The sequence below is a fragment of the Pithys albifrons genome, chromosome 9, assembly GCF_047495875.1.
Source record: "Pithys albifrons albifrons isolate INPA30051 chromosome 9, PitAlb_v1, whole genome shotgun sequence".
Lineage (NCBI taxonomy): Eukaryota > Metazoa > Chordata > Aves > Passeriformes > Thamnophilidae > Pithys > Pithys albifrons.
This window is the reverse complement of record NC_092466.1, coordinates 14,765,641-14,787,195: the sequence shown is the minus strand read 5'-3', so window position 1 is coordinate 14,787,195 and position 21,555 is coordinate 14,765,641. Positions and strand designations below refer to the sequence as shown.

Here is a 21,555-nt window from a genome sequence, read left to right as displayed (position 1 = left end):
AATTTTCTCAGGACTACCCAGCAGTGTCTGGGTTCCCAGCCCTGTGACATCCCCGTGTGGATCCCCAACCCCTGGCATCAAACTGCCACCAAACCTCCCTCCACTCCAGCTCCCCACCATAAATCACCACCCTCCATTGGCTGAGGACCTTTTAAAAAGGATTTATTAAGGGGGATTTAAGCACAGGCAGCAATATGGTTTCATAAATCGAAAGGCAATAGTGCTCATCGTTACCAGTTCATTGGGGGGGTGGCATCCCTGCTCCCCCCATCCCACAGCCGTGCTAACAGCCTCCTCCCAGCACCACTGCCTCTGCTGCTCCCCTTCGCCTCTCTGTCTGTGGAGATTGCGAGTGTGGAAAATCCCCAGACAGGGAGTGTAAATGCTTGTTCTTTGTAAATGAAGAACATAATTAACATTAAATTAAGGTAATACAAATGAAGACAACACAGAGCCTGACAGGATGAGTGTTTGGGGAGGCAGTAGAGAGAAGTGATTCATATTTTTAATTTACTGTACAAATAGACTAGCAGGGCTGGGGGGAAAAGGGCCATCCAAGTGGAGTGGGGATTTTTTTTCCCACTGTTGTTTTGCTGTGCTTTAAGCACACAATGACTATTAAAGTCAACTGCCCATATAATAGGACATCTCCTACATGACTGCTCTCCAAAAGGCAGCTTGCTGTAGCAATAAATTCTAGCAGTGCCATCTGCTGGTGTGCACCCTCTGCCGGGCACCCTCTCCTCGGCCACCCGAACCTGCCCCAGCACCCACAAACATGGCAGAGACCTGCTCCAGCAGAGCCCTGGCTGGGGACCTGCAGGCACTTTTACTGAGTTACTGCATTTTTGGTAGGGTAACAAACACTTTTTTCTGCACCCCAAGTATGTCCTTAAATTGTTCAAAAAATTCACATTTTTTTAAAGAGGTTGAGGGGGTATGGTTGATACCAAGGAAATATTTTAGACTTAAAAGAAACAGATTGTTGTTCTCCACCTCTCCAAAGTGTTGGGTTTCAGTTGAGTGCTTCTTACTCAGAACACAGTAAAATTTTTTTAGATTTTTACCTGCAAAGAGACTGTTGACCAGAGTCTGTGAACTGCAGGCTGGGCTGGAGCTGGCTCTGCTCTTTAAGGAGGTGAGAGCTGTGGCCTCAGTCCACACATCCTGCAGGATGGGTGATCCAGTTTACCATAGCACAAAGGTGTCCATGGGGCTGTGGCATCTGGAACAGACACATCTGCTCACTGCTGTGTTCTTGTTCCCTTCTCTGGGGACTCCTGCTTTGTCACTGCTGGGCAAAGCAAAAACAAAAGAAGGTGCCAAGAGGACCCATCCTGGCTGAAATCACCCTTCCCAGGCAGAGGATGCCCTGTGATTGTGCTGAAAGACTTCTCTGCTATGCCAAAACTGGAGGGTGTTTCACCATCTGGAAGGGGGGTCCTAATTTTTGGGTTGCAATCTTTTCTCTCTGGGTGTCCTGGCAGTTATTATCATGATTAGTGCTCATGGGTACAAGGCAGCCACATTTCTTGGGTCCTACTCCTTTGTTACTTTTTCCTCTCCCACTTATGTTCACCTCCCAGACCACTCCCAGGGTGCCTGAACCCATTGTCTGAAGCTTTACCAACCTCAAAGTGCAGCCAGGGCCTCCTTAATCCCTTCCCTGGGGCACTGGGGAGGGCATACAAACCATGTATCCAAAGGGAAGAGGGTTTCCCCTGCTTTTGCCCCCTCCGTGATTTTACCAAAGGTATGTTTGTACACAAGGCTGTGACAGGTGGGATGTGGAGTGTCGAAGCATGGACACTGGGACCTCAGGGGGGAGGTCCCATCCTGCAGTCTCAGACCCTCCATGAGCACTGATTTCAAGGTTTGGCAGGGGCTTGGCTGCCCATCAGCCTGGGCTGCTCCCCATGATGAGCAGTGCCAGTTGAACCACATCCTTGCCACTGCAGCCACACAGCTATTCCCCCTACTCCTGAGGAGAAACTGGAGGGGCCTGGTGATGGACCCACACACCATGCTGGATCCTCTTCCAGCTCTGCCCTGTTTTGAACAGCTCTGAGCAGCTGAGGTCTGTGGGTGTGTTTGTGTGTCAATCACAGAATGGTGTCCAGCAAGCCTTTATCAGCTTCCAGTTGGGATGTGACCATTCACTGTGAGCTAGGCATCTTCCAGGAGAGCTTCCATGCAGGATCTGGAGATATCCAGTGATAGGCCATGACCATTTCCTTCAGAAGCCACTCCCTCTCCAAACATCTGGAGAGTTTGAACCAAGGTCTTCTTTCTTGTTCCAGTTTGCCTGGGGTGAGCCCCAGCCTTCCATGTGAATACCTCAGTGCTTAAACTCACCCACCCTTTAGCACAGGACACATCAGGGGAAGGCACTTACATGTTTGGAGAAATCCACAATCATCGTTGCTTCTGCAAATCTTAAAAGGATCAGGAGCATTTCCAGGCATCTCAGGCTCTTTTTTGCACTTTCTCCAGTCTTTCAAGGTCTGCTAGGGCACTGCTGGAGAATACAGCCCTACCCTTGCCAAGCAGAAGCAGTGCTTTTGGAGGCCTGAATCCAGAGAGCTGCTTTGGATGTGGGGAAGAAGATTTGGACATGGAGAAGCAGCTCAAAGTACATCCAGCCATATCCTTCATGAGAAGCCTGCAGTGGAGAGGCTGGGAATGCCTCCCTGGGCAAGGCAAGCAGAGGAGAAGCCCAAATCCTACTTTTTCAAGAGGCCCAGATCAGTGGCAAGGGATAGACTGACAGCCCCAAAACAGAGATTCTGACCCAAGAACCTTAAAAAAAGTTGATGAGTTGCTAGTGTTGCATGAGCACAGGCTTTTCTCACCTCCAGGTCCTGATGGAAAGAGGATGGGCATTCCTTTGGCACGGTATTCTCAAAAGGGTCCCCAGAAGCAACCAAAAGACACCATAGAATTTTGCCAGTGACCTCCAGTCCTTGGAAAGAGGGGACTTCTGGCTCTGGTGGTGTCTGAAGCCCTGGCAGAAATTCCTTGGTCTGCCCCATCTCACCAGCCAGCACAGAGCAGTCCTTGGCTAAAAGGCAACACTCCAACTCCTTGGCTGTGCCAGGACCCCAGGATGGGGCACAGGGGCTGGTCCCAGGGGGGCCATTGCCTCCTACATGGAGGGCAGGGGGCAGCTTCAAGCTGCCCCACATGCTGGGTGGGAGAGATAGATAAATACCAGAATAAATAAATACAAGTGGCAAAGAGGCCTGAAATGATGCTGTCGTTTGCTGGGAATGAGAGACACAAGTGTAATTTAGGTTTTGATATTATCAAAGTCTCGCTGCTCTAAAACAGCAGGGCACTCAGTGCCTCATTAATAAAGGATAAACTTGGAGTCTATTTACAATGCACTTTTTGGGGTTATTTACACTCCATTATACATATGTAATGCTGCACATATTTACCGCTCTGTTCTGCTGAAGAGAGCGGCGGAGTCGGGAGGGAGGCAGAGCGGGAAGTGGCTGATGCTGTGGAGCCACGACCCCTGCTTTGACTGATGTCCTTTACATGGCTTGAGGTGCAGGAGATCCCCAAGCTGGCAGCTCAAATGGAAGGGATGGGACCAGGCACTGGGGACCCATTATGGTACAGTCCTTATGGGTCCCCACTCATGCCCAGAGCCACTCTGAGGCTTTGCCTTTGGATGCAGGAAGGGTGGCCTCCTCACCAAGTGACCACAAGCACCAAACACACAAGCTGTGGGCCCATCACAGTGTGAAAAACTGGAAAAAAGAAGGGCTAAATTATTTGAAACAAAATAAATGATGGAGGCATTGGCACGAGAAGGGTTTGGCCACACAACCCTTCCCACCACCTGGGGTCTAGCTCTTAACAGAACAAAATATTGTAGCTCTCCTGCAGACCACAACTCCTGGAGGGTCTGCTGGCCTGGGAGTTCCCAACTCCATGGTGTTTGTGAGAGCTGCTGTGAGGGTCCTGGGTCACACAACTGCCATGCTCACAGCAGTCCTGCGACACAGGGCAGCTCCTCCATCTGCAACACAGCCCCCAGGATTCAGGGCAAAGACGTGGGAAGTCATGCTTGGAGAGCACCCTGGGGACACAGCAATTCATGGGGCGCAGCAAAGGGATGTGGGTGTATCCTGGACCCCTTTGTCCTCAAGGGAGTTTGGAAGGATGTAGAGCTTCCATGGGAGCATCCTGTGGGGCCAGCACATGAGTCCAGGCACTGAGGAGTTTCCAGCAGGCTGTGGAGGGGCACAGTGGCTGGACAGTCACCTCCAGGCTCAGAGTTGCTTTATGCCCCTTCTGCAACAGCCTCTGGCTTTGCATGATCAGCCTGGGTGAGATGCAAGAGCCTAGGAGTCATCCTGACCACCCTTCCTGGAAAATGTGGGGAGACTTTGACATTTCTAGCCAGGCACAGTGGGGAGAAAGCCCTTCACCCCAGTCTGCTCCTCCCTGGCACTGGGGAAACACCCACCCATTCCAGCACACTGCAGCATGCTGCCATTCCAGGCTGAACTTGCCAAACAAGGACTCTGGTGGCAATGCTCTTTATTAAACAGCTCGTGTGTCAAGGCCCCACACCCAGGAGTGATGAGAACCCTCCGTCTCAAGAGGTGCCTTTGTCTCTGTGGGGGGATCTCTACCAGCATGGGGGTCATGTGCAGTGGTCAGTGCAACCCTGGTGCATCATCAGGGCTCATCCTGGCCACAGGCTGTGCCACAATGACATGTCCCGGGAGACCCAGAACTGACCAGGGCAGAGCAAATTGGCCCCCATTTCCTTTCCCAGCCCTGACCCTCCTCCACCATCCCAGCCTCACCCAGCCCACCCACATCAGGGCTGGCTGGAGCCTGAGACCTCCATGGAGCTGCTCTCCAAAGTCCCATAGCCATCAAGCCTCATCATTCCAATAAGATGAGCTGGGATAGAGAGGATGGAGCGGCGGCTGGAAAAGATGTGACTGATCTCCATAAAGGTTTTGTTCTTGGTTTCAGGGATGATGATGTAAACATACAGGGCCACCAGCAGGCAGACACCACAGAAAACCAGGTAGCAAAAGGCACCAGTTGACATCTGGGGACAAAGAGAAGGATGTGGCAGAGTCAGGCACCCCCAAACTGGGCAAGGCATGAGGCAGCAAACCCTCCCATCACCCCTCCATGGGCTGGCTCCAGCCAGAACTGAGCTGAACCAGGAGCATGGGCATCCCTCAGGTTAAGCCTGACTTAGCACTCCCTTGTGGGGAGCAGCAGGGCTGTGTCCATCCCCTCCTTCTCCCATGGCCCCTCTGGACTGGTACCTGCAAGAAGGGGAAGATGAAGCCAATGGTGAAGTTGCAGAGCCAGTTGAGGGACCCTCCCACAATGTAGGCAGCTGGGCGGTGTGACTGCGTGAAGAGCTCGGCTGTCATCAGGAAGGGGACTCCGGCTGCAGAGGGAAGGGACAGATCAAAGATATGGGGGACAGGCTGCCTCAAGCATGCCTGGGGTCAACAGGTCCTGCCCCTCTCAGTCCTGTGGCCAAAGGGCTGGATCCCAGCAAGACTCACAGTTCAAAGTGGTGGTGCTGGGAGACCTGGAGGAAATGCAGGGTATTGTGGACAAGTGTCCTGCCCTTGGTCTCCCTTTGGGATATATCTTGGTGGGTGTGTGATGTTCCCCTGACACACCCCACTTGCACATTGCTGGGTGCTGAGGCCAGTTTCACAAATTGCATGACTGAAAATTTCAGACTGAGTCAAAATAAAGGTGGACATTTCACCTGGATCCTCATCTTCCAGTAAGTTTTATAAATGCTGATACATTAAATCTCCTGGAGATCACAGGCATGGAGAAAATTATTCCCTCAAAAATCCCCTCTCTAGATTCCCTTGATCAAAACAGTTTAGAAAATTTCCTTCTATCGATTCTCTTTTATCACCACTGTGTCTGACTTAGGCAGGAAAGAAGCAACCACATTTCTGAGAATCAAAATTTCCTGCAGGTCATAGAAATGCTTTTTTCCAACCTGCTTTTCCCCTGTATGGCGAAAAAAATCATGTGTGTGGAAATGGTTTTCCAAGACACCTTGTAACTGGACTAAAACCTGGACACAGGTTGTGGTTACTTCTCCTGGGGGGACTCAGCCTCTCCTGCCATGTGGCACTGAGCCAGCAGCCCTGGGTCCTGAGACTGTCCCTGTACTGGAGGGCAGGATCCAAGGCCCAGAGCATATCCCAAGACACACAGGCATCTGGCAAAGGGGCTGTATTTGATATGGTTACATGCCTGGAGTCCCTGTGCCTGAGACAGGGCTGGTTGGGACCTCTTTATAAAGGATGCTCCAAGGGAAAAGATAAACCAAAAAACAAGTGCTAAGAAGTAAGGCAGAAGTGAAGCCCCTGATGGACTCTTATTCATTGCTCACCCAGAACAGAGATAGATATATTTTTTTTTTGTTTTAAAACTGCTATTCATCATTGTTTGTGAACAATGAGCCATTAAAATCCTAATTAAAGATGCAATTACAGTGAATAAAGTCTGGGCTGAGGATGAATTACAGATCTGTTAGCAGCTCTGCTAATACATCAACTGGGTAAACCAGTCCAGGTTTTACACCTGGCTGTTTGAGCCTACACTTGGTTAGGGACAGGATAATGTTCACCAGCCACACTGTGATGGGAGCGGTGGCACCTCCAGAGAGGTCTAGGGAAGGCTGAAGGGCTTTCTTCCTGCTTGGCCCTGGAGCAGTGACAAGCAGGAGGAGGCAGCGTGTGCCCTGGGGGTGTATGGGACTGGAGGGGTCTGTGGTGGGGTTTCACTTGTATGATTTATCCCCCCTACAGGGATGGGGCCAGGGCTCAGGTCCTGCCACCTGCCTGCAAATCCTGTAGTCCCCCAGGACCCCCATTCCCTCTGCATTCCCTCCCACTTTCCCCAGGCCCAGCCCCACCTGGTCCCATGCAGAAGCCAGCGATGATGCCGACCACGCAGGCAACGCCGATGTAGCGCATCCAGGGCAGGGCAGCCTGTGGGGAGACACTGGGCTGAAACCCCTTGGCTTGGTGGTGGCCCGTGGAGACAGCAGCCACACAGGACACAACACTCATATAAATGGATGGTTTGAGGCAAAGCTGGTGAGGGTCAGCCCTGGCTGAGCTCAGCAGCTCATGATGTTGAGATGCCCCCAGAGCTGTGGGAACATCCCCTGGGAACACAGGGCAGAAGGACCCTGCAAACCTCTCCATGTCCCCTGACATTTCACACCTGCCTCTCTGGAACAACTAATTCTGCAGAAAAGCTACCAGAAGAAGCAGAACTTTTCTCATATGAATTTGTGGTTTCTTTTTTGTTGTTCTTTGTGCTAAATTTTCCTTCTCTTTAACTTTGAAGGGAACACATTGCTTGGAAGACCCAGCTCGCCTCTCATTTCCACACATGCTCTCTCCCGCAAGGCCTCCACCACCCAGCCCTCCATTACCCAGCCCCTGTTAATGCTCCAGCCCCAGCTGTGTCAGAGGCCCTGGGGGTGGCAGTGACCGGACCAACCTGCAGCAGCAGGGAAATGGTGATGCCAGCTGAGCAGATGCCCATGGCACAGAAGCCGATGATGATGAGGGGCCGCCGGCCCACCTTCTCGATGGTGAAGCACTGCCAGGTGAGAGCAGCAGAGACTGATGGGATGGTCGGGAACTCCAAGGTGGATGGGAGCACCCCTGAACCCCAGATCCGGCTGAAGGTGGAAGGATGCTCCTGGGCAGCCCCAGCTCAGAGCTCCAGGGCTGTGGCTGGGGCATGTAAAGTGTGAGGGGTGAGCACACGTGAGGAGGAGAGGGGCCCCACAGAACCCCATTACAGTGCAAGGTCGGGGCTGACTAAGGTGACCCTATGGCTGCATTCCCACCAGTGCCAAGTGGAGGTGCTGGGCTGGGCATGGGGTGTTTGCAGGGCAGTGGGCAGAGGCAGGGTGTGGGCAGGCAGTGCAGTGGCTGGAGCAGGCAGGATATTGACAGCAGAACAAATGCCTGTAATTTTATAACCAATCTCGGCATGTCCATCGGGGGCCATTTGTGGGGCTGCTCCTGAACAATCTGGCTCTATGCTGGATGGCTGCTGGGGGGCTGGGGCAGCCCCACAGCCAGGGAAGGGAAGAAGCGGGTACCCATCAGAGAGATAGGGGACCCTGCTCTGCTGTGGTTTAAGCTATGGGGAGAGGGGAGCAGCCCCCCACTCATTCACAGTTTTCTGGGAACAGCCATCCCCATTCATCTAATTGTCAGGGAGAGGATTTAGTGCTGAGTGGCTTGGGCTGGCCCTGGGTGACACTTGCAGATGGGACAAGGGCCATAAATCTGCCCGGCCCAGTGCTAACTCTACAGCTAAATGAGGGCTGGCTGGCGGGGCTGGGGCTGCTAGTCTGGCCAGGCCAGTGCTTGGCTGGGGGGGCAGATGGGGACAAGTGGCTCTGTTAACAGAGTGACAATGTAAGCAGGAGCCAGAAGGAACCACTAGCTCCCTCCATCATCTTCAAGCCTATCCTTGCCTGGCATCTCTCCCCAACCTCCCTGCTACTCCAAAATTCTCTCACCCCTCCTAGATGTGACCCCCAAATTGAGTCTGATTCATACCACCTCCCACCCCCATTTCTCTGACAAACCTCTGGCCCCAGAAAAGGGGCTGTGCTGTGGCACAGATGACATTTGGGGACCCATTCAGCCTCCCTGTTTGATGGTGCTGGGAGCTGGCAACAAGGCTCAGGTATGGAGGGGCTTTGTCTGTCTGTCCACCCATCACTCACCCCAATAAGCCCTGCAAAAACTTCAACGGCTCCGGTGCCCACGGTGGTGTAGGGGATCTGGGACACAGGGATCCCGGCGTTCTCGAAGATGATGTTGGTGTAAAACCAGATCTGCCGAGGAGGGGACACAGCATGAGCTGGCGGGATAGAGCCACAGGGCACTTGGTGAAATGAGCTTCCAGGTCTCAGCTCAGTCTCTGCAGAGCCAGATCCTGGAGCAAGGTCCTTGCAGAGCTTACAGCATCGATCCCTGAGAGCTGCATGCCGGCATTCACCACCACCACTGAGAGGGTTTGCCAGCGGACGGAGTGGTCCCGCAGCAGCTGCCAGACAGAGACCATCTCCATGGAGGACAGTGACCGCTGCTCCTCCTTCATTTCCTCAATCACATCCTGCACGTCAGGGGTCCCCAGGAACCGGTGCAGTGCTGTGGGGAGAGCGGGGCTCACAGACACACATCTCCCCATCCCAGGGTGGATGCTCATATGTATGGCACAGGGCAGGGGCTTGGCTCTGTCTGGCTCAGCCTTGCCAGGAAACCTTCCTGACCCATGGGGCTCAACATCCATAGGAACTGGGGAAAGCCTCACACCACTGTGATGGGCACCATGGAAATGCTGTGGCACAACTGCGTGGGGCAGATAGGCTGAACCATAAGGATTATGGTGGGGTGTCAGGTCTGGGTATGGAAGGATGCTGTGAAGATGCACCTTGGTCTTGGAAGACCTTGGAGAAGCACCCAGCATGTCCTAAAGCCAGTCTCCTCCAGGATATCCTCTCACCCTTGGTGGCTCCACAGACATCGTTTCTCTCTATCAGCAGGTAACGTGGGCTCTCAGGGAAGCAGTGCAGCAGCAGGAGCTGAAGGGACGCAGGAACAACCACCACTGACAGCAAAAGGGGCCAGAATCTGTCCTGAGAGGAGTTGAAATGGGGTATGTCACAGGGAGGGCAGAACAGGGTTCAGCAGCTGTGGGCTAGGCTACTGTGCTCACCTTGCCCAGCAGCTCTGGGAGGCTCAGGACCTGAGCAGCAAAAACCCCCAGGCAGATGAAGATGCTGGGCATGAGGCCCAGGAAACCCCGCAGGTTCTTGGGGGAGATTTCTCCCAGGTAGAGAGGCACGACACTGAGACAGATACCTGGTGGGAGCAGGAGGGACTGGGATGGGAGAGGCAGTGAGGAGAAGGGTGCCCAGCCAGACACTCCGTACATCTCCTCCCATGCCCACTATCATCCACAGTGGAGACCTCATGGCCAGGGAGGTGACTCTGTCTGTGCCAGAGACCCCTACAGAGCCTGTGGGGAATATGAAGGCCTCTGAGAATGGGTTGCACGGGACTGAGCCAAGAGGAAGGGGCTGTGAACAGCCTACCTGAGTGAAGCCCTGTGATGGTGCGACCAATGATGACCATCTCTGGGGACCCCAGTTCCCGGCTGAATCCCATGAAGCCACCGGCCAGGAGGACAAGGAGAGCACTGCGGCTCAGAGCACCATTCCTAGCAGGCACAACCAGCAGGGCAGCTCCTCCAGTCTCACCCCATCCCTCAACCACCCTGTCCCATGGTATGATACCCTTACCTGCCATACTGCTTCACCAGCACCCCAACCAGCAAGGAGCCCACCAGCCCTCCCAGGGCAAAGATGGAGACAGTCAGGGAGTACAGGAGGGTCAGGGGGCCAGGCCCCAGCTCATGTCCATACCGCTGGGACCACGTGGCATTGTAGAAAGCCTTTATGTGCTGCAGAGCAGAGACACACACAGGACACCAAAAGTTTTGGGAGAAAATAGAGGACAAAGGAAGACAGGTTTTATAGGGACAATCCCATGAGTTTAACAGCATTGCAGGAGATGCTGCGCAGGACATGGCAGGGGTTGACTGGGATGTGCTGGTCTGGCTGCTCAGCCAGTTTCAGCACCAGAGAGGCTTAATGCCAGCTTAGAGATGCCACAGACAGAGCTAGAGCAAGGAGGTTGTGGCCAGTTTTGCCCAGCCTCTGCCTTTTTTTAGGGGGACCCCTTTGGAGTACATGAACACAGACTTTCATGTCCCTCCCATGGCATTCCTCTCCCTGAACTGCTTTCCGTGGGTGACTGTTCAAGGAAAATGCCAGCATTTTCGTGTGGGGCTGCTGGGCAGTGGTCCCTCCCAGGGAGGGATATAGAGCCCTTTTCCCTGCTCCCAGAAAGGCTGCCCATCCCTTACCACTGCTGGCGAGTTCACCACAGCAAGGTTGTAGCCATAGAGCATGGAGGAGCCAAAGGATACCAGCAGGGTGACTGATAGCAGGGAGAAGGTGAGATGCTGGGAGAGAGAAGGAAGGATGAGCATGACCCTGGTCAGCAGAGCCAGAATTATCCCTTCTGGAAAAGGCGGACTGACCCAATACAGTTCATGACACATGATCTTGGCCCACAGCAAAGACCCCAACATGACAGAGTCCTGAGCTGAGCATCACTTCTTGTCAGTGCCCAGCACCAGCCATGCCAGGCTTTCCCAGGGTTGGTCTCTGGCTGTGGCATGAGGCTTTTTTAACTCTAGCAGAGGCCACGCCTAAATAACCTGGACACCCCTGTCCCCAGCTGGGAGTGGGCAGGCAGAGGAGGGAGGGACACCTATGCCCTTCCCTTGACAGGGCACCCAAATGGCACTGCTGCAAGCATCCCAGCACCACTGGAAGGTGCAGGTCCCCAGAGAAGGTCTCAGCCTCCCCCAACACACCGCATGCACCCACTTCCTAAACTCTCACCCCCACAAACACCTCTGTCTCCTGCCCTGGCTGCTGGGGGTCCTCATTGCAGGGAGCCAGTTGTGGGGGAACAGATACTCTGCAGCCCTGACCCAGCCCACCCCAGGATCTGGGTGCCCAGGAGCGTTCAGAGCACTCCCGGCCTCAGGGACACCCCTGGGGACTGCACCCGGCTGTCCGCCCCGGCGACAGGACTGGGGCAGGGGTGAGTCTGCGTCCCGGGGGAGCAGCGCCGCTCCTCAGCACCCAGAGCCTGGCTCTCCTCGCAACATCCCCCGCACGGTAGCTAGATCCGTAACACCCAGCAGCTCCCGGCTCACGCACAGCAAATCCTCCTAATCCCATCAGGAATTTCGAGCTGGGAAAAAGCGGGGGTGGGGTGCCAGGCCAGAGGGGCGTCAGGACAGGGTCCTGGGGGAATGGGGCAGAAGAGGGAGGAGCAGGGATGTCGCAGCCCTCCCGGCCGCAGAGAGAGCTCACCCCAGTAATGTCCCCGCCGGGCCGCGGGGTCCCTTTCCCGACCGTCGGGCCGAGGCTGCAGGCGGAGCGCGGGGAGGGAGGAGGAGGAGAAGGGGAGGAAGGCAGCCCCGGTCCGGCGGCCTGGCTGGTCTCTCCCATTTTTAGATGGAAGAAGGAGGGGGTGAGGGAAGGGAAGGCAGGGCAGGGCAGGCAGCCAGCCGGGTGCCCCGGGGCTCATTGGAGGCGCCTGAGCGGCCGGAGGAGGAGTCCGGGGGCCTCCTCCTTCGCCGGAGGCAGGGGCAGCACCTCCGGGCTGCCCAGCTCGCTGAGAGGTCACGGTCAAGCCTGGGGATAGTGGGACCACCGATGTAATGCTCTGCCACCGCTGAGAGCTCCCGCAAGCCCCCTCCTCACGGAGGTGGCCCCGAGAACCGTAAACGGCATCTCTTCATCCCCGGGGCTGGGGGCAAAGGGGCGGCCCCACATCACCCCGATCACCTTCGGCCACTCTGCCACCGTGGGGCTGGTGTTCCCCATCCCCTGCGGCTCGGGAGAAGGGTGGTACTCACAGGGCCATGGCTCGGGACAGCTGCGTTCCCCAGACACGCAGGGGCACGGCCTCCAGCCCCGGAGAGGAGAAACTCGGCTCATGGAAGCTCAGAGGAATCCAATTTTGCTGTGGCCAGGAGCTGCCTCCCCTGCTGCTAATGAAGTGCCTTTAATTAGCAGCCTAATAGCAAGCTCTTAATTTGCCAAACATCCAGTTGAAAGGATGGGGATCCCACTAAGCCACGGCTGGCAACAGCTACAAGGGCTTAAAAGGGACAGGTCCTGAGAGGCTAGCCCCACTCAGGATGGTCCTCCAGGGCCAGGAAAGCAGAGCAGGGCTGGCAGAGCCCCACGGGCACAGGCACCACAGGCCCAAATGGGCTGTGTGGGGTGAGGGAGAGCCCAGGCACCACATCCTCCCATGCAGGATGTTCCAGCTCCTGTCTCCTCCCTCCACAAGAGCCTTCAGCTCTTCTGGAAAGCACTGAGCCCTCTCCCTCAGCCATCATCCCTTCCCAGCTTGCCAGTATTCAGCTTTTCCCAGGGCAGGCACCTGCTCAAGGGCTCCTGTCTTGCCCAGACTCAGAGGCTCCTCGTCTTGACTGAGGCATCACCTTTACCTTCATGTGTTGGTGCTGGGCTGCAGAGATCTCTGTGACAGGGCCACAATGAGGGAGACCTGTAGGGTGCCACAGTCCTTTTGAAGATGGTCCTAGTTCATTCCCAGAGCAGCAGGAGGACATGCAGGCTATGGGCCCCAGCCATGTCCAAAGCACTTGCAGTACTGCAGAGCAGCCCTAAACAGCCGCAGAACTCACCCTAAGCCCTGTGCTAAGACAGGGCAAAGCAGCAAACCTGGGACAGGATTTTAAGCTAGGCCATGCTGTGTCCTGCAGTCATGCTCCAACTCCAGTCATCCAGGTACATGGCTCATCTCTGGGACCAGCATCTGGAGCATTAGATGTGTCCAGTCCAGTGGTCTCTGCCACAGTGAGAGGAGGAAACAGCAGCAGTCATCTCGCTCCAATTCTGGTACTCTCGCAACATGTACTACCTAAAATCCCTCCTGGAACTTCCCAGCTCCTCTGCACGGAAGCCCACTCCCATCCCCAAGCTCAGTGCTCACCCCTGCAGCCACAACCCTCCCTCCCACCAGACAGCGTGATGCTGGGGACCAAGTAGGGACATCCTCAGTCCAAGCCAGGTGGTGCCCACTGCCTTGATTTAGGGAGTAAATCTGGGTTATTGCCACCACTTGCCAGCAGTTGCTGGGATGCCAGGAGCGGAGGTTTAGTAGATGTGTAGGTGAGAAACACGCGCTGGGGCAGGAAGGGGGAGGAGGAAAGCCTGGAGTGACAATTAAGGGTCACCAGGGAGCTGGGTTAATTGGAGACACTCCTGTGACCTGACCTGGTGCCGGCGGCACACAAGGAGACAAGGGCTGGTGAGAAACACTCGCTGTTCTGTGCTGCAAGAGTTTGTCTCCACATTTTCCAGGCATTCCTCCCCTGCCACCATACAGGGAGTCCCTGGATAAAATCCCCCATGACTGGGAAAGTGGCTGTGAGGCCATGAACCACCCTCATCCCCTCCCACTGTCACTCCCAGTGCTCCTGTCCCACTCTTGCCTTGCTGCTGCCTGGATCTCACACACAGCAGTAGGGCTGTCCCCATCCCAGAGGTACACACCATGGGTTGCTTATGCACCTTCTCTCCTCCTGAGGCATGCCAGGAACCCCAGGAGGACCAGGAAAGGCGTAAGATCTGGAGGGGCTGGTCCCAGCATGCACCCTGGCACAGAGCAATGACATTTGCTGAGGCCAGGACAGAAATGCTGTTGGGAGCCATGAAGGCTTCTCCATAGTCCAGCTGTCCATGGTGTGGGCAGAGGCAGGATTCATTCTGCTCCAAGGAGCTTGTGTGGTGGGGAAGGACAAACTAGCCCAGCTGCAATGACAGAGCATCAGGTGCATCCTGCCTCCCTTCCCAGCTCCCCAGGGACAACCACTGGCAGCTATGAGCCAGCCATACAGGACTCTACGCCAAAGACATAAAAAAGAAGGGTATGAGGATTTCTGAAGGACTGGGGAATGCAGCAATGGGGAAGACCCACTGGGAGAGTCTGTCCCCTTTTCCAAGATAAGACAGAAATCCCTCAGAGAGGACATGGTCTTCAGTGTTGCCTCTTGGTGTTTGCCCAGCACCATCTAGGCCAAACTAGGTAAATTCCACAAGGGATCAATAAGCAGCTCATACTAAGGCAAAAGGATGCATTGCTTAGCAGCCACTGACCCCTTTCCCTGCACTGGAGGAGAGGGAACTCAGCAGCACGGGCCCAGCAGGCAGAGTTGCTCATGGACATCCCTGCAGCTCTGAAGGTCAGAGCAGTTTGCCAGCATTGACCTTTCGGAGTTGACGCTGCAGAAACGGAGATAATCTGGTAGCCTCCCTGCCCCTTTGAGGAGAAGCCTTCCTTGATCTGCCTTTGTAAATGCCATCAGGATGCTTTGGGCATGGGACAGGCAGTTTTGGACACATCAGCTGTGTGATGTTAACCAGGGACTTGAGTTTCTTCAAACCACATTGGCCTCAGAAGTCAGTGGCGTCCTTAGTGAAGGCATTACTCAGGCTGCTGTCTGTCTTGTTGCACTGGAAAGCCCATCTGACTGTACCCCACCTGCAGGAAGGCTGTTTGCCTGTACAGATGAGACCTTTACAAGCCCAGGTTTTCACAGTCGTATTCCTTATCCAACTCAGTGGTCCCCAGCTGATCAGCCCCCAGCTTAGCAAATTCCCTGCTGTTTTGGAGATTTCTATCTGCTCCTATCACCCAGGTACATGTCGGCAAAGCATTTTGGAGAGAAAGCTCAGGATGGGAAGGTAACATGGATAAGAAGCAGAGTATGCCTTGGGGATATAATGAATGTATGCCTGAGCTCTCTTAAGGTAAAGCAAAGAGGCTGGTACTCACATGCACTCCTGGGAGCCTGCTGGAAAGGCATAACATCTCTGTCCATCAGATGTCCTCAGCCATCATGAAAGGATGAGCTGGCAAAGGGGACAGGCTGAGACCTGCGATGGTTGCAGCCCGTAAAGTTAGATTTTTATGGGCTACTTAGTGCAAGCAGCACCTTTTTCCTCTCTCATCTTCTCTCCCAGCAGCGTCTCCTGGGTAGTCTGTGTATTGGCTGTAGAGCAACTTGAGCACTTGGAAAAGCAGAGCTATACTGAGCAGCAGGCTCCCAAGCCCATGAGTGGCATCTTATTCCCACAAAACACTGCATCATTTCCACATCCTCCTGGGTGCTGACAGGTGTGCCATTGCACAGGGAGCTCTGCCACACATGGCCTTTGAAGACAAGGGGCCAGGACACTGTTGGAGCCAGGTGCAGTCCTTATCCCTCCAGGGCTGCCAGACAGCCGGCCAGCTCACCCACAGAAATCCACAGCAGCATGAGAGCTCAAGGCTTTTGTTTCCCCAGCCATGCTACCTCCCCTGCTGAGAGTTTGACATCCTAACCCTCTTTGAACCAACTGCTGAACTCATCCCAAACATTTATTGTAAGAATTACATTCATTCTAGCCTAGCTAATCTAAACTGGCCAATTCTGCCTTTTGAGAAATTATCTTACTATACTCTTGAAAGCAGGTATCTCAGATAATAATAAAAAAACACCAAACAAGAGGTTTCATTTTAAAGCTGTAGGTCGATTGAATGCTGTTAATTTGAAGCTATGCCACACATTACTTTCCTCCTTCATTTGAAGTGGATGGAAATAAGACACACATTTTTAAACAGAAAGGGTAATTAACTGCTGAATCTATTTAAGATAATCTGTGTGGTGTTCATTCTTTTCCAGTGGAAATTTACAATTGAGATTGCTTTTCCTTCTCAAAGACTCTCTTTAGTACTTGAGTTTTTGGATGTGAGTCCCAGAATTCCTGGAGAAGTTTTCCAACTCTTGCCCTGTGGCACAACACTATCCCAGTCCTTGAAATCTGTAATAAAGGCTCTGATCTTCCTCTTTAAACATCAAGAAGAGAAAGGGGAAGGGCTATTTAAGGAACAGATAAATGTAACCCACAAGGAGAACCTGTTTCTCATAAGACTGGGCAGTGTTGTTTGTGTACTCACAAGCACCTGGGACTGTTGGGACTGCGAGTACAGAAAGTAAGGGGTATCATTTGTGTGTGCTGGCAGCCATAGGTTGTTTAAATCAAGCTGCATTCTGTGTTACAGACCAATCCAAACAATGGATGAAGCCTCTCACTGCAACTCCTCTTCCAAATCTATTACTGGACGTGAGGAAAGAGCAGAGAGGGAAAAGAAATAGGTTAAAATGGTGTAAATATGTGTATATATACATATATGCATATATGTAAACACACATGCATAAAACTCACAAACCCTTGCCAAACAAAGAATGGGGCTGCTGGGAAATCCTGTCACAAGGAGAGACGGAGATTGGAAGTGACAGGAATCCTGCTCCCAGCGCTTCAGAAAAGCAGGAGCCTTCACAATCACCAGTCCCCCTGCTGGCTCCCAAGAATGGAGCCAGCAGGGAGAGAGATGTTGGGAGTGCAGAGGTTTGTTTGTTTTCTGACCACCCTTGGAGTCAGGATCTTAAAACCATGGTAGCCTTTGTTTTAAAAGGGGCTGTTAAATAAAAGATCGAAGGCTGCTATCTGAGGAGTTTTTAAGAGAAAGGTATTCTGAGGGCAAGGGTGCTTGCATTAGGATTCCAGCGAGCCGTAAGCATGACAGCATCCCCAGCCATGGAACTGTGTGGCAGGGCTGCGATATGTCAATTACTCACTCATTATTGAACAGCAGGATTCTGATTAGCTTATAAAACAAATTTGTGCTTCTCCTACCAGGATCTTGCAACAGTACCCAGAAAAACACAAAGTCTTTATAGCTTCTCCCCCCCACTTTTTTAATGGACAGGATGGCTCCAGCTCTTCTCTATCAGTCACAGCCACTCTCTGGCTTACAGGGCAGACTCATTTGTCCCCGCCAGAGGCCATTAGCTATGAATGGAGCGTTTGTTAATTAAAAAGTATGCTGTGGTTTTAGTAATAAGTGGTTTTTTTCCCCAACTTCCAGAGCAGCCTTTCATGCTGCACTCATCCATGAGCAGCTCTGAGGTGGGACTGGTTTCTGCAAACTCCGTGTGTCTCGTGAAGCTGCATCTACCTTGGCCTCAGGGCAAAGCTGTCCACCCTTCAGCCCCAGCACTTCCAGGTGTTCACACTGCAAATGTTGTGTACAGTACACATGCAGCAGAAGTGTCACTCACACACATGAGACTCGAGGAAGACACAGGATTGATATTTTGATGGTGTCTGAGCCCAAAAGGAAAACAGGAGAGATTCACAGCTTAATCTTTGTATTTGTATTTAAGTTATTTTCTGAACAGTTAAAAAAAAAAAAACAAACCACACTGTTACCATGATCCTAGCTCAAGTGAACATTAGTACATTAACTACACATCACCATAACATAATCACAAAATTCAAAGCACTCATTACTTAAGAATCCAGATAACAAATATAGCAGAGTAACAAACAGAAAACTCCGGAGAAACCATGTTCTTTCTCACCTCTCCCACTTCCACACCCACCTCAGCCTAAGCAGGCAAGAATGATGCAGCACAGACTGGCCCGCAGGCAGGCAGCTCTCCTAAATGCAGTGATGTAAAATGATGAGGAGAAACAGGATGATACACTTTGCTGAGGTCATTATTTTTCTGCCATGCTGAAACTGTGGCTAGGCTGAGGTCACATTATTTTTCTGCCATGCTAAACTGTGGCTAGGCTGAGCCCTGCCATGCCTCACATGATAAAGACAAAGTAGCTGAAAACAAAGTTCTACACTTGAAAGCAGCTCCGTATTTTTACCCTGAATTGCCCCAAAATTCTCACAGGTAGCTCCTTGCAAAAGCCACTGCAAACATCCCAGGACAGGCTGGCCTGCCTCCTGCACATGGAGTTTTGCTCAAACATAAACCACTGCCCAAGTGCCAGCAGGTTAAAACACTTTGCCCATGAAGGCAACAAATTCATTGTGCAGGTATGAGCAGAGCTGTTCTGTCATGAAGTCTGGTATTCTGGCCACAGCTGCATTTGGCTCCTGTTTGAGTGGAAATCAGGATGTCTTCTAGGGTGACAGGCTATTAAAAAGGGGACTTATTTAGGAGCCGGCTATAATATGTAAAGGGCTTGTTGCACATCAGTATTGCTCTGATTTTGAGAGTATCAGTTTAACATCACTAAGGATTAACCAATGTTGCCAGTTCCCATGGGATATCTGCTGGACAAGAATTGTAGAATCCCAGTGCTCTTTGGGAACAAGTACTAAGTCATGGGAAAAGTTTCTGGCATTGTGCCACGGCTCCCCCTGAGATGGATGCTCTGGGGACTTGCCAATAGTTTGGCTACACCTCATTACAAAAATAAAAAAAAATTAGTAAGTGGGAAAAGGAGGGGAAGCCAAATGCTCAGCCTCAGCAGGCAGCTGCTCCTCTCAATGCACTGCTGGGTGTGGAGAAGGAACACACCCAAGGGACCTGCTGCTTATGTGAGTCTCTGAATCAAAAGTGAGGGCAGAAAGACCATGACCTCCTCATGCCAATCAATACAGTAGGGATTTGCCAGCAGGATAGAAGGATTTCATATGGAGATCTCATTTGAGGACAGCTGGGTCACTTGCTGTTTGCCCCCTCCTTCTGGGAAGCTGATGCTTATTGCTTTGGGGGAAAACAGTAGGGCAAAGCTCAGCATGTCAGATGCATCATGCATGCCACTTGGAGACCCTGGCAAAGCTCATTCTTCTCTTGGTAAGTGTAGGTTAGACCATCCCTTTCTCCTCATGCCTCCAGTGTATCCTAAAAGGGACATCAACTGCCAAGTTCAACAGTTGGAGGCCTTACTTGATCATTTCCTGATGACTTCGGATGTTCTCACAGAAAACTTCTATTCTTCCGAGTCAACTGCACCACCTAAAAGATCTATTTTCAGCACTGTCCCCACTTTTGTAGAGATCCATCTCCATCCCCACACCTCCCTTAGTTTTCAACCACTTGGGTCATCTCCTTTTTCTCCCACAGCTAAGAGCAAGCCTGCAGCAGGAAGGCTGGCTGTTCCTTCTTACCTGCTTCTCTAGCTAGGAAGAGCTGCTAGTATTTGTCATTTATCAAACACAAATATTGCCCTTCCCCAGTGAATTTAGGAATAATCAGCCACAAAAGGCAGATCTAAAATGGTGGCCCAGCCTGGGGATGTGCTTCCTATTGGAGCCAGGATGCCACAAAACTCAGAACCAAGTCTGATGCTCTGCTCAGACTGAGGAAGGAACATGTGGAAGGGGCAGAATACACGTACCTGGGAGCGGAGAAATGCACATGATATTTCTCCAGGTTTTTCAGTGTTAAAAAAAAAAGAAAAAAAACTAAGAAAAAAGGATCCTTTGGGGCAGGAGCAGGTGGTGGGTAGGTAGAGCATGGTGGTCCAAGTCAGCTTCCAGTTTAGAAGTGTAAAGCATTTCAATGTTTCTGATGAACACGGACTTCTCAACTTGTCATCTGAATTCTTCCATTCCAACAGCGGATGTGTCTGTCCTTGAATGTTAACAGGGAACTGAGGGAGCTGCTCCAGAGGAGACAGCTGTATGAGATATCTCACTACAAATTCCTTCATGCCATTTTCTATTTGCATATTTGAAAGCAAGCTGTCTTCCTCTGAGGATGAGAAATATCTGCAGCAAAACCGTGCCCTACTGCAAAGGAGTCACAAGCAGGAGATGGTGTTGCTGTAACAGATTGTCCTGCTCTCCAGTACTTTGCATCCCATAGTCCAAGGTGGAAGGCTTGCATGAGCTTCCTACTCGTGGGACAAATGCTGATCTCTGTGCAGCAGAGGTATTTAATTTCAAAGCGATGTGCAACACTTAAACCCCACAGACACTTCCAGCCCTTCTTGATCTCCTTTCAGCAGGCATATTCTAATTATTTTCATTATAAACTCTGCAGTTACTCCAGTCTGGCTGAGGGATTATCCATCCAGTTCATGCTGAAACCTCTCTCTCACATGCACTCTTGCACACTCTCACACACACATGCACACATATCCTAAGGGAGGGGGAGGGAGTTTGAAAAAGCCACTTTGTTCTGACATTGGAAGATCTACTTACCAAATTGCCCCTCCCTGGGTGCACAATAAACACCACCAAATGTCAGGCTGTGGCAGTTTCAAGTTCAAGTTAGATCAGTTAACTTCAGTTTCCTTCTTAGCCATGAGAAAATTTTTACAACTTGGGGAGTGGGGTAGGAATCCTTGCCTTTCTGCAGTTCTGAATGAAGTACCCACACACAGTCCTTTTGGAGGGTAAGACACCGTTCTTACCATGTGCCAAAAATGGATTTCAGCAGTTGCTTGCTAAATGTACCTTAAACAGCTCTATACAGCAGAGTACAAAGTACAGTACCACTTGAAGACCCAACAGAATAGCAGCATGGAGCAGCAGGGCTGTGACAACCAAGGACAATCCGCAATGGTGGTGTCTGTGTCTGGCCAGCCAGTCTTCCAGTTCTCCCATATTCTCTCAACTAGCAAATAAAATACATCCTTGTATGTGCTGGCCACAAAGATGCAATTAAAGTATTAAGAAGTTCTGCAGCCTTCAGTGGCTGGAGTAAACAGATCATTGTTTCCTACAATAACCTAAATGTAAAAGACAAAGGATGATCAAACTGAGGAAAATAATTATTAAATCTACAGCCAGGGTCATATAAAGCCCTGTTGATACACAACCATGCTGCAGACCTGGTAATACCTGAACTTAGAGGGACACATTTCAAACAGTATTAAGACTCAGAACTTGAACTCAGCAAAGTTTGGGATGTAAACTTTGATTCTCTCTGCTCCCTTGCCACTTTGCCTTTGGGACTGCAGTTTCCATGGTATGCAGAGCTGCCTGAAAGTCAAAACAGTCACTATGGACTAAAGAAGTAGTG

At 52.0% G+C, this 21,555-nt stretch overlaps 1 protein-coding gene across 5 annotated transcripts; it reads right to left on the bottom strand.

Annotated features, from left to right (window-relative positions):
* Positions 1-4,537: 4,537 nt before the first annotated feature.
* LOC139675599 (solute carrier family 2, facilitated glucose transporter member 9-like) lies at positions 4,538-12,177 on the bottom strand. 5 transcript variants are annotated; one of them, XM_071563484.1, is made up of 12 exons: positions 12,014-12,177; positions 10,990-11,088; positions 10,364-10,524; positions 10,157-10,281; positions 9,778-9,923; positions 9,493-9,697; positions 9,022-9,209; positions 8,783-8,893; positions 7,534-7,635; positions 6,938-7,013; positions 5,307-5,434; positions 4,538-5,080 (listed from the first exon to the last, which is right to left on the bottom strand). In XM_071563484.1, the coding sequence occupies exons 1-12, from the start codon at positions 12,149-12,151 to the stop codon at positions 4,841-4,843; spliced, it is 1,719 nt and encodes a 572-aa protein (XP_071419585.1). In that variant the 5' UTR covers positions 12,152-12,177; the 3' UTR covers positions 4,538-4,840. The 5 variants fall into 5 exon arrangements, with proteins under 5 accessions (XP_071419585.1, XP_071419586.1, XP_071419588.1 ...); XM_071563485.1 differs by having other exon boundaries at positions 9,565-9,697; XM_071563487.1 differs by lacking the exon at positions 7,534-7,635.
* Positions 12,178-21,555: the final 9,378 nt, after the last annotated feature.